The following is a 16,770-nucleotide window of genomic DNA, read 5'->3' on the forward strand; positions in this document are numbered from 1 at the left end:
GTGAGCAGTTTTCTCAGAAGTGGGGTGAAATGTGGCCTTAGCGCTGGGGCAAGTTGGACTAAAAGACCAAACCAAAAGACTTAACTTAACAAAAGACTTAGTGTCATATTTCTAAAACTGTATTGGTACAGAAAGTGTTTCAATTTCCATAAATGCCCAAGTTGCTACCTACAGAGCAATTAGTGCAACATGTAAAATGTGTTTCATTTTACCCCCTATGGACCATTACAACAAATGAAGAATTAAGTGGGACATTTTAAACCGTTTGAGTACACACACACACACACACACACACACACACACACACACGCACACGCACACACACGCACACGCACACGCACACGCACAGTGAAGTAAAATGCAAGAATTCAAAATAGAATAAAAAAATGAAAAAATACGTTTCACATTCATCTGGATTTGAATATGAAATGTTGCAGTTAACATCTTCCCTCGTGCCCAACAGCCATGTAGAGACGGAGCCTGATCATCTAACCGGCTCGCTGTGCAGACTGCACAGGTTTGTACACAGAGTTTAAGACCCGCTACCTCCAACCTATTATTGTTTACCACTCCTATGAAGATGTCACCAAAAGCAATTGTGTTTTATCCACTTAAAACATTTCAAAGCGCAGAGGGGCCCACGGGTGCAATGAGAGAAAGCTTTAAATAGTCTTCAACGGTCGTCCTCGGGGGAATGGCCCCGCGCCTGAAAAGACCTAATTTAATAAATTTGCTCTTTAGGCGTTTTACATAGTCTTATTATGCATTCATTCACATGCAGCCCTTTTGGTCTAAATATTGCCCCTCTTAGCTACTGCTTAGCCATACATATTTGACTCTTTCAGGAGGATCACCTCCATTCCTTTCCAATGCAACTGGGTTGATCAGCACCTGGGAGATAATACAGTGTGTGCTTAATGTAAGCACTGCTAACTCTCTCATTTTCCACAAATAATTCCCCTTGATCTCAAGCTAAATTTATGCAGGCGGGTAGAAAGCGATGTTCTTTAACATGGCTGGTCCAAGGAAAGTAAGTAAGTACATAAAATGAATTATAAATGGCAGAACGGTCTAAAGTGTTTCAAGTGCGAGGGGGTAAATATGTGAGTTTATTTTATGGGGGGGGAGATCATGTGTATGTATGTGTACCGAGAAATAGACAAAAAATAAAAGTAAAATGAGTGGAAGTGTGCTTGTTTGTGACGTGTGCGTCCTTGTTGTAACCTACATCAGTGGTTCCAAACTGGGGTACACATACCCCTAGGGGTACGTGGAGGTACTACAGGGGGTACTTGAGAGGAAGCAGAGAATCCGTTTTGAAGTCTATTAGCCTAGTGTGGCTGTTGCAATCTTGCGGTTCTTGCGCTCGCGTGAGACGGCACGAGACCAGGGGTTTACGGCACGAGACCAGGGGTTTACGGCACGAGACCAGGGGTTTACGGCACGAGACCAGGGGTTTACGGCACGAGACATGGGGTTTACGGCACGAGACCAGGGGTTTACGGCACGAGACCAGGGGTTTACGGCCCGAGACATGGGGTTTACGGCACGAGACCAGGGGTTTACGACACGAGACCAGGGGTTTACGGCACGAGACCAGGGGTTTACGACACGAGACCAGGGGTTTACGGCACGAGACCAGGGGTTTACGTCACGAGACCAGGGGTTTACGGCACGAGACCAGGGGACCAGGGGTTTACGGCACGAGACCAGGGGTTTACGGCACGAGACCAGGGGTTTACGGCACGAGACCAGGGGTTTACGGCACGAGACCAGGGATTTACGGCACGAGACCAGGGGTTTACGGCACGAGACATGGGGTTTACGGCACGAGACCAGGGGTTTACGGCACGAGACCAGGGGTTTACGGCACGAGACATGGGGTTTACGGCACGAGACCAGGGGTTTACGGCACGAGACCAGGGGTTTACGGCACGAGACCAGGGGTTTACGGCACGAGACCAGGGGTTTACGGCACGAGACATGGGGTTTACGGCACGAGACATGGGGTTTACGGCACGAGACATGGGGTTTACGGCACGAGACCAGGGGTTTACGGCACGAGACCAGGGGTTTCGCAGAGCCGCAGCTCCACCTGCTATTGGTCTGTGATCTGCAAGCTGCGCGACAGGCAACCTTTCAATCATGCGGAAAACACTGACTTTTCTACCCTCTATTGGACTCTAAACGGGTGAGTTATATGAAAATTCACCCAGAAAATTCACAGTTGTTATGAAAGGTAAAATTAGCTATATGGACCAAAACTATGTTTTGAACCAGGCTGTACACCTGCTTAATCCTGTTGTAAAGACGGGGCATTTTAACGGGGGTGAATGGGGAACGACTCCCTTTTGGAGCCAGCCTCAAGTGTCCATTCGAGCAACTACAGCTTTCAGTATCACTTCCATGCCTTCCTCTGTCAAACCCTGAGGTTGCTGCCTGGTGCGGAGCACAAAGATGGAGAGACAATGACCAAACAAGGACCCTGAGGATCACCACTTTAAAGGTGCAGTAAGTGATTTTTTGTTTGTTAAAATAAGTGTTAAATAGCTCTACATTCTGACAGCCATCACTGATATAGAGTGTTTGATCAGTCTCCCAGTCCCTCTGCTCTGCAGTAAACAGAGAATAAATGTGTGGAATCCTCTCTCCTGATTGGATAAAAAAATGGGATGAATCCTCTCTCCTGATTGGATAAAAGTGGGATGGGATCCCAGAAAAAAAGATTTTCTGTTTCCTGCAGGGCGGAGGGACTGACCAAACACTTTATATCAGTGACGGCTGTCGAGAGAGAGTATAGTTAGTTAGCACTTTATTTTTATTTTATTTTATTTGAGTACCACTTTACAGCACCTTTAAATCACCAGTAAGAAACAGTTGAAGCAGGGTACCTGGAGCTGCTCCAGGATGTGTGCTCTGGGCTGGACCTGGTGTTTGTTGCAGCTGTGCTGGTAGGCCACCATTACCTCCGTCAAGGTGAGGCAGCTGTCAACTAAAACAGAAGAATACACTCATTTAGTGACTTAATGTCTCTGCATCCCAGTGAGCCACCAACAACCATTCAAAAGTGCTTAGGGGGCTCAGAAATGCCATACGGTAAACTGTGCTCTGTGATATGTGTGTGTGTGTATGTGTGTGTGTGTGTGTGTGTGTGTGTGTGTGTGTGTGTGAGCGTGCGTGTGTGTGTGAGCGTGCGTGCGTGCGTGTGTGTGTGTGTGAGCGTGCGTGTGTGTGTGTGTGTGTGTGAGCGTGCGTGCGTGCGTGTGCGTGCGTGCGTGCGTGCGTGTGTGTGTGTGTGTGTGTGCGTGCATGTGTGTGCGTGCCTGCGCGCGTGTGTAGACTACAGGGAAGAAGGCAGTCAATGTGAGTGAGGAAGGACAGAGGACAGGATGGATGTCTGTCTGCACAATAAATCAACCAATCAGGCATCTCGATTTATCAGCCGTACAGTAGCCTTATGGGATCTTCCAGATGTGAAAGACTTATGAGGATTTTGAAGATGTTTTGATCTCTGTATGTCCTACAGAAGCTGGCTAGATGTTTTGATCTCTGTATGTCCTACAGAAGCTGGCTAGATGTTTTGATCTCTGTATGTCCTACAGAAGCTGGCTAGATGTTTTGATCTCTGTATGTCCTACAGAAGCTGGCTAGATGTTTTGATCTCTGTATGTCCTACAGAAGCTGGCTAGATGTTTTGATCTCTGTATGTCCTACAGAAGCTGGCTAGATGTTTTGATCTCTGTATGTCCTACAGAAGCTGGCTGGCACGTCCTGGCTCTTATAGTGTTTATCTCAAGCTCCATTAAACTAAGACCAGCACAAAGGCCTGGCTTGCATACGAAGAGTCCCTCCAAAATCCTTTCCTTTCACTTTCACAAAATGTATTTTTCCGTGTTAGCAAGTGTTAGGAGTGTTAGCAAGTGTTAGGAGGAGACTAAACAGATTCACGTTCATTTATGGACGAGATATTATGAGGATATGAACCGCTACATTGCAGAAAATACATTATTTACAGTGTGTACTACGTATGCCCCGTTCACCCATTTTGGCCAGTTCCAGGACTCTACTCGGACCTGAATATCTTCTATGGCGATCAGAATGAAACCAAAGTTCTCTGGGTGAGTAAAACATCATATTTTAAGCTGGAAATAAGTTCTGGGGTGTAAAAAACAGGAATTCTCCTTTAATGAGGCTTTCCAACTTCCGATCCATTACAAGGCGGACGTTTTTGGTTAGGTTAGGTTAGGTTAGGTTAGGTTAGGTTAGACCACCCAAATCTGTGCTTTTATTTTACTGTACATCCCAGAACATGGTGCTAATGGTGTTAGCATTGTCCATCCACATACTGTTTAACATTAGCATTTGAGCTAACGCTATTGTAACAAACTATATCGAGGATGCACATTGCACATGCAACATTACTAATCTGATTAATATAACATATTTGGGTGATGTACCCTGTTTTAAAGCTAGAGCAAAGTTTGAATGGAAGAATTATTCAATTTGAATATGAAACATATAAATGTTGGTATAATAAACTTTGATTACCAGTCCTTTTCATCAAATTAGTAGCTATAATTTGGAGTGATGGTGTTACAGTAGGCTACTGGTGGAAGTGCACGGTCACAATCTGGCCGTCTGGTAGCAAGGAGATTTTTTTGTGGCCCTCTCTATCATCAAAGTTGCCCATCCCTGATTTAGGTGTTCCCAGGGGCGGACTGGCCATAGGGACATTCTGGACATATCCAGAACGGCCGCCAGGGGGCCGGACCGGCATTATAATTGTTTTTACGTAGTAAAAGTACGTACCCGGCCAGCGCTCATACATACAAATATAGCATTCGGCACATTGGAAGTTTTTAATAAAAGTTCGAATAACGTTTTTATTATTTTGAGAATTTATTTTAGATTTAGAACATAAATGGTCTATAAATTATAATACATTTTAATCTAATGTAATTTCACGTAACATTTATTTTTGGCTCACTGCCCTTCATCCAGATACATTTTTGGCTCTTCATACGAAATAATTTGGGCATCTCTGATTTAGCAGCTGTGCCGGACTGTTACGCTGTTCTGCTGTTGGGATAGGCGCATGTGTGTTCTGATATTCTGAATATATAAGCTACAGTACAGTATAAATAAGGTTGTACATTGATTCCCCTGCTGTGCTGCTGTGTTTGGTCATTAAATAAATGGAGAGAGAGAGTCCTCCAAAGATATCAGTTCAGTCTTTGTTTTTGTATATGTGAATGTTCATAATTAAGAGTGAGAGAGAATTGACTGAATTCTGTATGCAGAATATATAAGGACACAATAATTGTTTTGATCATTGTAAAGCCACAGCATAGTAATTAATGTGATGTGTGTAGTTCTTCATAAATCTAGCCTCTTCATTTTGCTCTCAAAGTGCACCAGATTGATGCATTTTTACTTAAAATAATTTAAAGTTTTCTTCCGGGGGGGGGCATGCCCCCGGACCGCCCTAGGGGGGCTTCGGACCCGGGAGACTCGGATGACGCAAATTACACTAAAGTTCGCCTCAGCGAATGACAGCTCACATATTCGCCCAATTTGAACATTTTCAACTCCAACTGACACATGGTGAATCATTCACAAAATGGAGCCTAGGATAAACTAATAGTGGCTGTTTGTGGGCTCCCGCAGCAATGCGACATCAGTCTCACGGAATAATACAAAGGAGAGCATTTGGAGAAAAGTGAGCGAGAAAGTTGGACTGAAGTGGAAAATTCTGAAAATATGTGTTTTATTCAAACTATCGGTTGTACTTTGCTATGAACCAAGTTAGTACAAGCAGCCTGTTTGCACAGCTGATAATGTTTTTGGATGTTTTTTTTTTTTGCATGTTTTTTTAGCAGGGGGTTCCTATCTGGAGGAAACCCCACGGGGGCACGGTGAGAACATGCAAACTCCACACAGAAAGGCCCTTTTTGACGACCCCCCACGTAGCCCGTAGTAGGCATGCACTGAGGACATGGGGGAGGGGACACACCCTCATCGCCCACAGTGTCCCAGGCCTGAATCGAACCCAGGACCTTCTTGCTGTGAGGCGACAGCGCTACACTGTGCCAGCGTGCCCCGATAATGTTAGCTGGAATAAAGTAACAGGAAGTAACAGACACATATTTTCAGAACTTACCAGGCAGTCCAACTTGCTGGCTTTTCTTCAATCCCTCTCCTTTTTTTGGTCTCTGTGCCAGGAGACTTGTTTCATATAACAACTTAGCACAAGCATTAGCCGATGTTAGCTAGCTGTTGATGTTTCATACAACTCCCAGGGCCCACCCAAGTTAGCACAAGCATTAGCCAATGTTAGCTAGCTGTTTCCCAGGGCCCACCCAAGTTAGCACAAGCATTAGCCAACGTTAGCTAGCTGTTTATGTTTCATACAACTCCCAGGGCCCACAAGTTAGCACAAGCATTAGCCAACCTTAGCTAGATGTTTATGTTTCATACAACTCCCAGGGCCCACAAGTTAGCACAAGTATTAGCCAACCTTAGCTAGATGTTTATGTTTCATACAACTCCCAGGGCCCCCCCAAGTTAGCACAAGCATTAGCCAACCTTAGCTAGATGTTTATGTTTCATACAACTCCCAGGGCCCACAAGTTAGCACAAGCATTAGCCAACCTTAGCTAGATGTTTATGTTTCATACAACTCCCAGGGCCCACAAGTTAGCACAAGCATTAGCCAACCTTAGCTAGATGTTTATGTTTCATACAACTCCCAGGGCCCACAAGTTAGCACAAGCATTAGCCAATGTTAGCTAGCTGTTTCCCAGGGCCCACCCAAGTTAGCACAAGCATTAGCCAACGTTAGCTAGCTGTTTATGTTTCATACAACTCCCAGGGCCCACAAGTTAGCACAAGCATTAGCCAACCTTAGCTAGATGTTTATGTTTCATACAACTCCCAGGGCCCACCCAAGTTAGCACAAGTATTAGCCAACCTTAGCTAGATGTTTATGTTTCATACAACTCCCAGGGCCCCCCCAAGTTAGCACAAGTATTAGCCAACCTTAGCTAGCTGTTTATGTTTCATACAACTCCCAGGGCCCACCCAAGTTAGCACACGCATTAGCCAACGTTAGCTAGATGTTTATGTTTCATACAACTCCCAGGGCCCCCCCAAGTTAGCACAAGTATTAGCCAACGTTAGCTAGCTGTTTGTGTTTCATACAACTCCCAGGGCCCCCCCAAGTTAGCACAAGTATTAGCCAACGTTAGCTAGATGTTTATGTTTCATACAACTCCCAGGGCCCACCCAAGTTAGCACACGCATTAGCCAACGTTAGCTAGATGTTTATGTTTCATACAACTCCCAGGGCCCACCCAAGTTAGCACAAGTATTAGCCAACGTTAGCTAGATGTTTATGTTTCATACAACTCCCAGGGCCCCCCCAAGTTAGCACAAGTATTAGCCAACGTTAGCTAGATGTTTATGTTTCATACAACTCCCAGGGCCCACCCAAGTTAGCACAAGTATTAGCCAACCATAGCTAGATGTTTATGTTTCATACAACTCCCAGGGCCCCCCCAAGTTAGCACACGCATTAGCCAATGTTAGCTAGATGTTTATGTTTCATACAACTCCCAGGGCCCCCCCAAGTTAGCACAAGTATTAGCCAACCTTAGCTAGATGTTTATGTTTCATACAACTCCCAGGGCCCCCCCAAGTTAGCACAAGTATTAGCCAACCTTAGCTAGCTGTTTATGTTTCATACAACTCCCAGGGCCCACCCAAGTTAGCACACGCATTAGCCAACGTTAGCTAGATGTTTATGTTTCATACAACTCCCAGGGCCCCCCCAAGTTAGCACACGCATTAGCCAACGTTAGCTAGATGTTTATGTTTCATACAACTCCCAGGGCCCACCCAAGTTAGCACACGCATTAGCCAACGTTAGCTAGATGTTTATGTTTCATACAACTCCCAGGGCCCCCCCAAGTTAGCACACGCATTAGCCAACGTTAGCTAGATGTTTATGTTTCATACAACTCCCAGGGCCCCCCCAAGTTAGCACAAGTATTAGCCAACCTTAGCTAGATGTTTATGTTTCATACAACTCCCAGGGCCCCCCCAAGTTAGCACAAGTATTAGCCAACGTTAGCTAGATGTTTATGTTTCATACAACTCCCAGGGCCCACAAGTTAGCACAAGTATTAGCCAACGTTAGCTAGCTGTTTATGTTTTTGGAGACACAACAGCTACAGACGGGGAGAGCTTCCTCTTCTCCATGCCGTTTATACAGAAGAGAAAAAGCGCAGCCTCAGTTGTGATTTGTGATACAGCAGAATAAAATGGTGCTAATATCGCAAAAAAAATTCTGCCCCACGATATGTATTGTCACATTTTTGTACTGCAATTTATTAGTATATATCGCCCCATCCCTAGTAACCACTAAACGTATGTTTTCCATGAAGTAAATGTATTGTTGTTGTTGTTGTGGTGTGTGTGTGTGTGTGTGTGTGTGCGTGCGTGCGTGCGTGCGTGCGTGTGTGTGTTTTTGTCGGTAATTTACTGTTAATTAGGTGCGCATTCTGATATGGATAATTAAGCTACAAAGGCAAAAATAAATCATTCCACTGTGACTTTAGCAAAGATAACCAAATGCCACAAGCTTGCATCACCGATTCAGCTGATTAAATCCCACTTGCATTCATACTGAACAGATACCAATATATGAACCACAGCTTACCGTTTCTGGGGGTGTCCTTGTGCTCGGCGAAGCCCGACACTATCTGTTCGTCGGGGGGGAACGACACATGCTTTTCGCCTTTACTTTTCTTCAGGCTCTTGCTTGGCTTTTCGGTCCCGTCGTCGCTGCTGTCATCGTTCTCTTGGTCACTACACCTGGTCATCTCTCCGTCTGCGACTCCACCAACTGCAGAGAGGAGTTTTCAAAAGCCACAGGTCACTTCACCTGGAGCGGCAAAAGCGGGACACGTCAGCAGCAGCCATCGTAGGCGTATCTCTTCAAGGCCCAAGTTTATTCAAGTAATCCTCTTTGCAAAGCGGCAGAAGCAAGAAGCCAGTGATGTACCAATAATTGTAGGGCCGACCACGCTTGGCTGTATAAAGTGCTGCTCTCACCACTCTGTGGCATTTGGAAAGACAAGGCACTAAAAGAACAATATCTTATTCATGAGTTGTGCACCGGCTTGCAAGTGAAATCCAATATCTTTGTATCAAATGACAGATAAAAAAAAACGTAAAGGCCCCCAGTCAGTTTCTCTACCTGTGTGACGGTTGGTGTTCCATGTCAAAGACAAATGAGCGCACACTGCATAATCTCACGTAATAATTTACGCCAAAGAACTTCCATTGATAAGAACCAAAGGCTAACAGCTTGTTCCACTGCAGCATAATGACTGCAGCACTGTTGTAAAGGAAAACAGAACAGCTTCGCCTCTCGCCTTGATTATACTCTTTGTCTGCACCCACACCAGAAATACCGGAAGCATTAGCCTATACGGCCACTTGTTCCCCACATCTCCGTTAAAAAAAACGTTCGTTTAGAAGCCACAATATTGCTTTGAACTTTGAAAAATATATTTGTATGATATAGAGCTCAACAGTGACCGTCCACATTTTCGCAGCTCCGGTTCCCCATTCATTTTCGTTTTCGTGTTTTAAAAAATCCTTATATAAAGAGTTTTAAGCCTTATATAAAGAGTTTTAACTGTAATTTTGTCCCGCTTTTTTTTTCTTCAGTCAAATGTTTTATGGCTGGTTGGCTTGGTTGCATGCGTAACACTTTATATAGGCTATAGGCATGCGTAACACTCTTTATATAGGCTATAGGCATGCGTAACACTTTATATAGGCTATAGGCATGCGTAACACTCTTTATATAGGCTATAGGCATACATAACACTCTTTATATAGGCTATAGGCATGCGTAACACTTTATATAGGCTATAGGCATGCGTAACACTCTTTATATAGGCTATAGGCATACATAACACTCTTTATATAGGCTATAGGCATGCGTAACACTTTATATAGGCTATAGGCATGCGTAACACTCTTTATATAGGCTATAGGCATGCGTAACACTCTTTATATAGGCTATAGGCATGCGTAACACTCTTTATATAGGCTATAGGCATGCGTAACACTCTTTATATAGGCTATAGGCATGCGTAACACTCTTTATATAGGCTATAGGCATACATAACACTCTTTATATAGGCTATAGGCATGCGTAACACTCTTTATATAGGCTATAGGCATGCGTAACACTCTTTATATAGGCTATAGGCATACATAACACTCTTTATATAGGCTATAGGCATACATAACACTCTTTATATAGGCTATAGGCATGCGTAACACTCTTTATATAGGCTATAGGCATGCGTAACACTCTTTATATAGGCTATAGGCATACATAACACTCTTTATATAGGCTATAGGCATGCGTAACACTTTATATAGGCTATAGGCATGCGTAACACTTTATATAGGCTATAGGCATGCGTAACACTCTTTATATAGGCTATAGGCATACATAACACTCTTTATATAGGCTATAGGCATGCGTAACACTTTATATAGGCTATAGGCATGCGTAACACTCTTTATATAGGCTATAGGCATGCGTAACACTTTATATAGGCTATAGGCATGCGTAACACTCTTTATATAGGCTATAGGCATACATAACACTCTTTATATAGGCTATAGGCATGCGTAACACTTTATATAGGCTATAGGCATGCGTAACACTCTTTATATAGGCTATAGGCATACATAACACTCTTTATATAGGCTATAGGCATGCGTAACACTTTATATAGGCTATAGGCATGCGTAACACTCTTTATATAGGCTATAGGCATACATAACACTCTTTATATAGGCTATAGGCATGCGTAACACTCTTTATATAGGCTATAAGCAAACATAACACTCTTTATATAGGCTATAGGCATGCGTAACACTCTTTATATAGGCTATAGGCATACATAACACTCTTTATATAGGCTATAGGCATGCGTAACACTCTTTATATAGGCTATAGGCATACATAACACTCTTTATATAGGCTATAGGCATGCGTAACACTCTTTATATAGGCTATAGGCATACATAACACTCTTTATATAGGCTATAGGCATGCGTAACACTTTATATAGGCTATAGGCATGCGTAACACTCTTTATATAGGCTATAGGCATACATAACACTCTTTATATAGGCTATAGGCATGCGTAACACTCTTTATATAGGCTATAGGCATACATAACACTCTTTATATAGGCTATAGGCATGCGTAACACTCTTTATATAGGCTATAAGCAAACATAACACTCTTTATATAGGCTATAGGCATGCGTAACACTCTTTATATAGGCTATAGGCATACATAACACTCTTTATATAGGCTATAGGCATGCGTAACACTCTTTATATAGGATATAGGCATACATAACACTCTTTATATAGGCTATAGGCATGCGTAACACTTTATATAGGCTATAGGCATGCGTACCACTCTTTATATAGGCTATAGGCATACATAACACTCTTTATATAGGCTATAGGCATGCGTAACACTCTTTATATAGGCTATAGGCATACATAACACTCTTTATATAGGCTATAGGCATGCGTAACACTCTTTATATAGGCTATAGGCATACATAACACTCTTTATATAGGCTATAGGCATACATAACACTCTTTATATAGGCTATAGGCATACATAACACTCTTTATATAGGCTATAGGCATACATAACACTCTTTATATAGGCTATAGGCATACATAACACTCTTTATATAGGCTATAGGCATGCGTAACACTTTATATAGGCTATAGGCATGCGTAACACTCTTTATATAGGCTATAGGCATACATAACACTCTTTATATAGGCTATAGGCATGCGTAACACTCTTTATATAGGCTATAGGCATACATAACACTCTTTATATAGGCTATAGGCATGCGTAACACTCTTTATATAGGCTATAGGCATGCGTAACACTCTTTATATAGGCTATAGGCATACATAACACTCTTTATATAGGCTATAGGCATGCGTAACACTTTATATAGGCTATAGGCATGCGTAACACTTTATATAGGCTATAGGCATGCGTAACACTCTTTATATAGGCTATAGGCATACATAACACTCTTTATATAGGCTATAGGCATGCGTAACACTTTATATAGGCTATAGGCATGCGTAACACTCTTTATATAGGCTATAGGCATGCGTAACACTTTATATAGGCTATAGGCATGCGTAACACTCTTTATATAGGCTATAGGCATACATAACACTCTTTATATAGGCTATAGGCATGCGTAACACTTTATATAGGCTATAGGCATGCGTAACACTCTTTATATAGGCTATAGGCATACATAACACTCTTTATATAGGCTATAGGCATGCGTAACACTTTATATAGGCTATAGGCATGCGTAACACTCTTTATATAGGCTATAGGCATACATAACACTCTTTATATAGGCTATAGGCATGCGTAACACTCTTTATATAGGCTATAAGCAAACATAACACTCTTTATATAGGCTATAGGCATGCGTAACACTCTTTATATAGGCTATAGGCATACATAACACTCTTTATATAGGCTATAGGCATGCGTAACACTCTTTATATAGGCTATAGGCATACATAACACTCTTTATATAGGCTATAGGCATGCGTAACACTTTATATAGGCTATAGGCATGCGTAACACTCTTTATATAGGCTATAGGCATACATAACACTCTTTATATAGGCTATAGGCATGCGTAACACTCTTTATATAGGCTATAGGCATACATAACACTCTTTATATAGGCTATAGGCATGCGTAACACTCTTTATATAGGCTATAGGCATACATAACACTCTTTATATAGGCTATAGGCATACATAACACTCTTTATATAGGCTATAGGCATACATAACACTCTTTATATAGGCTATAGGCATGCGTAACACTCTTTATATAGGCTATAGGCATACATAACACTCTTTATATAGGCTATAGGCATGCGTAACACTCTTTATATAGGCTATAGGCATACATAACACTCTTTATATAGGCTATAGGCATGCGTAACACTCTTTATATAGGCTATAGGCATGCGTAACACACTTTATATAGGCTATAGGCATGCGTAACACTCTTTATATAGGCTATAGGCATACATAACACTCTTTATATAGGCTATAGGCATGCGTAACACTCTTTATATAGGCTATAGGCATACATAACACTCTTTATATAGGCTATAGGCATGCGTAACACTTTATATAGGCTATAGGCATGCGTAACACTCTTTATATAGGCTATAGGCATACATAACACTCTTTATATAGGCTATAGGCATGCGTAACACTCTTTATATAGGCTATAGGCATACATAACACTCTTTATATAGGCTATAGGCATGCGTAACACTCTTTATATAGGCTATAGGCATACATAACACTCTTTATATAGGCTATAGGCATACATAACACTCTTTATATAGGCTATAGGCATACATAACACTCTTTATATAGGCTATAGGCATGCGTAACACTCTTTATATAGGCTATAGGCATACATAACACTCTTTATATAGGCTATAGGCATGCGTAACACTCTTTATATAGGCTATAGGCATACATAACACTCTTTATATAGGCTATAGGCATGCGTAACACTCTTTATATAGGCTATAGGCATGCGTAACACACTTTATATAGGCTATAGGCATGCGTAACACTCTTTATATAGGCTATAGGCATACATAACACTCTTTATATAGGCTATAGGCATGCGTAACACTCTTTATATAGGCTATAGGCATGCGTAACACTCTTTATATAGGCTATAGTAAGGATTTTTTCGAAACATCTATGGAGAAAATTAGTGGGGAATCCTCTTCTTATGGAACTGGAGTGGGCGGTCCCTGTTGAGCTCTGTAGGCAAAGAAACAACAAGAAACGCATGATAAAATATGATGAGATCAAATCAAACTGTAATCAGAGGAGCATAGTGTTTCTAATGGGTAATAAATAATAGGGTTTCTAACATGTATTTGAAAATTTAGATAACAAATAACAGTCAATTTTCCTGGAATTTTATGCAGACTACATTATAGGCTATATTTTATGTATTTTCTATTACTCGTTCCTACTGTTGTATCTCACGTCTTCTTGGTATCACCTATAAGCAGGGGTGGAAAGAGTACAAACAAAAACTACTCAAGTAGAAGTACTATACTTTTTAGACAGTTTTTGTTTTCTTGTGTTCAGACATATAGGTTTATTAGATGTTTTTTACCTTGACAGTTTGGGCGATAGCTCTGGCCTTCCTCAGAAGCAGTCTACTGACAGCTGGGTATGACGGGTCAACCAGTCGTTTTTACATGACTGGCCGGGTGCCCAGCAGAACCGGCAGGTCTGCTGGGCCGGCCACGCCCACTGTGACGGGGAGGGAGAGCAGGTGGTGACATAGGAGTGAGTGAGAAAAGGATCAAATATTGGTGGTTAAGACTGAATAATGAAATCACAACTGTTCATTTAAAATGAGTTATTCCTCTAAACCTGCCTTCAAATGCCCAAAAATTTTCGCGCTGGCGCCGTTCAGCCCTCAGCAAAAACTGGTAGCAAGAACATTTTTTTGTGGCCCTCTCTATCATCAAAGTTGCCCATCCATGGGTTATGGCATGACAATATTTGTTCGGCCCCCGGCAACAATCTGGGTTTCTCATGTGGCCCCCCATGAAAAATAGTTGCCCACCCCTGAACTAGGCTATGTATTACAAGCTAAAACTATGCATGTTTATGGTGCTATTATTCTAGTTGCCACAGTGCATGTCTGTTGCTGGCTGCATTCTGACTGCTTGCTAATTAAAACTGCAATATTTTGCTCCTTTTTTCTTACAGTATCTCTGCTGGTACCTGAGGCTACAATCACATTTATCAAAGTCCATTGAAGAATACAGGTCAAGTCAACATCAAAAGAGGTGAACAAAGTAACTTGTGTTTAGCCTGTTTAGCCAGTTTCTCGCCAGCGAGAGTTTCCTCCCTTGATTTCAAGCGCATATATATATATATATATATATATATATATATATATATATATATATATATATATATATAGTATAGTATATATATATATAGTATAGTATATATATATATATATATAGTATAGTATATATATATATATATATATATATATATACTATATATATCCCTCGACTCCTTCATGCGCAGCTCATGCTGCTGTCATCACAATTGCTCGAGTGACCATCACTGATCACATTATGGAGTGTTCGAGTGACGTAACTCAGGGCACAATTGCTCAACTTCGCATTATAAACATTGGGACATTTCGTGCGTTCCTTTATCGCAAAAGAACTGGGATGTGGAGGCTAAATGACGTCACATCCGTTTTGTTAGCATTCCATTTGCAGAAAAGTTGAGCTGGGAAGTTCACTGTTCACTGGTCAGATAGCTAGCCAGGCTAGCCATTGTTAGCAATAACAGTTGATAACAAGGCATTTCGTGGCATTTTGCGCATACAAACACTGCAGCCTCATGTCCACACAGATAGAAGTAGGCCGTGCTGTGTGTACAGCTGATTTAATGAGACACAAACAAGACAGAAGTGCTAAATAGCATTTATACGATTATAACTACTGTTGTTGCGCGGATCAGCCATCTTGGATTTTTTACGTCGGGGCTGCTGAGGCTCCTACGAGTTTGGAATGGGAAATACCAGCTCTAGTGACGTCACATCCCAGCTCATGAACTTTGAACCGGTAAGATTACCAGTTCCCAGTTATAAAGGAATGCACGAATAGACATCACTCAGCGCACAATTGCTCAACTTCGCATGTCATAGACTTTGTGACATCATCAGTGACATCACAATTGCTCGAGTGACCATCACTGTTATGACATCATCCAATGTGGGACAAAAATGGCAGAGAAACAGACAAACAGACATAACCAACTTACTCACTGATGACATCACAATTGCTCGCGTGACCATCACTGATCACATCATGGCGTGCTTGAGTGACATCACTCAGCGCACAATTGCTCAACTTCGCACGTCATACACATTGTGACATCATCAGTGACATTACAATCACTGATTACATCATCTGATGTGACACCAAAATGTAAACAGAGAAGCAGACAGACAGAACCCACTTATATAGGCTACTTTGTATATATATATAGGCTATATATATAGGCTAAGGCGGTAATGCAACTTTTTGGATGCCAACCGCCGTAAAACCAAACAGAAGAAGAAGAAGAAGATATAGTAGGCTAATGTTTGTTTAATTTGTAGTAGACCTATTATATTGTTGGTGATTTGGTTACATTATTTGCCCAGATACTAAGCTGGTAGCCTAACTGGCTGAGATAGTTTTCATTTTTTAAACGACACAAGTCCATCAAGACAGACAAGACACGTACAGGACAGGTAGAACAATATAACGTGGGGATAGGCCTAGTTGCTTACCATGTGCAGAACGCAACTGTGCAGTTTTGACAGCTTATTATGATTTTCAGCTGTGCAAAGTTCAACTTTCGTTTGTTGTTTGATGTATTAGAGTAATTTCCTTCCTTACCTGCCCAGCAAAACAAACCCCACTCACACCGCGTGTACTCCTCGTCGCGTCAAGTTACAACTTGACCAATAGAATCTAACCTCGCGTCACCAGGCTCTTCTCAAAACGCCGTGACGTCAGTTCCTGGCGTGGAGTTTTG

General features: G+C 41.9%; 1 protein-coding gene across 1 annotated transcript in view; it reads right to left on the reverse strand.

Moving 5' to 3' along the window:
• LOC310773326 (protein phosphatase 1 regulatory subunit 37) overlaps nt 1-8,882 on the reverse strand; it is a gene marked incomplete at both ends in the record, with an annotated part of 61,390 nt that extends 52,508 nt beyond the window's left edge. Inside the window, 2 exons of the mRNA XM_083633200.1 lie at nt 2,892-2,992; nt 8,720-8,882. Coding sequence (XP_083489326.1) covers nt 2,892-2,992; nt 8,720-8,882 — 264 coding nt within the window. The remainder of the gene's footprint in view (nt 1-2,891; nt 2,993-8,719) is intronic.
• Between the last annotated feature and the right edge of the window lie 7,888 nt (nt 8,883-16,770).

Source organism: Poromitra crassiceps (assembly GCF_964638095.1).
Source record: "Poromitra crassiceps genome assembly, chromosome: 3".
In the NCBI taxonomy this organism is placed as follows: domain Eukaryota; kingdom Metazoa; phylum Chordata; class Actinopteri; order Beryciformes; family Melamphaidae; genus Poromitra; species Poromitra crassiceps.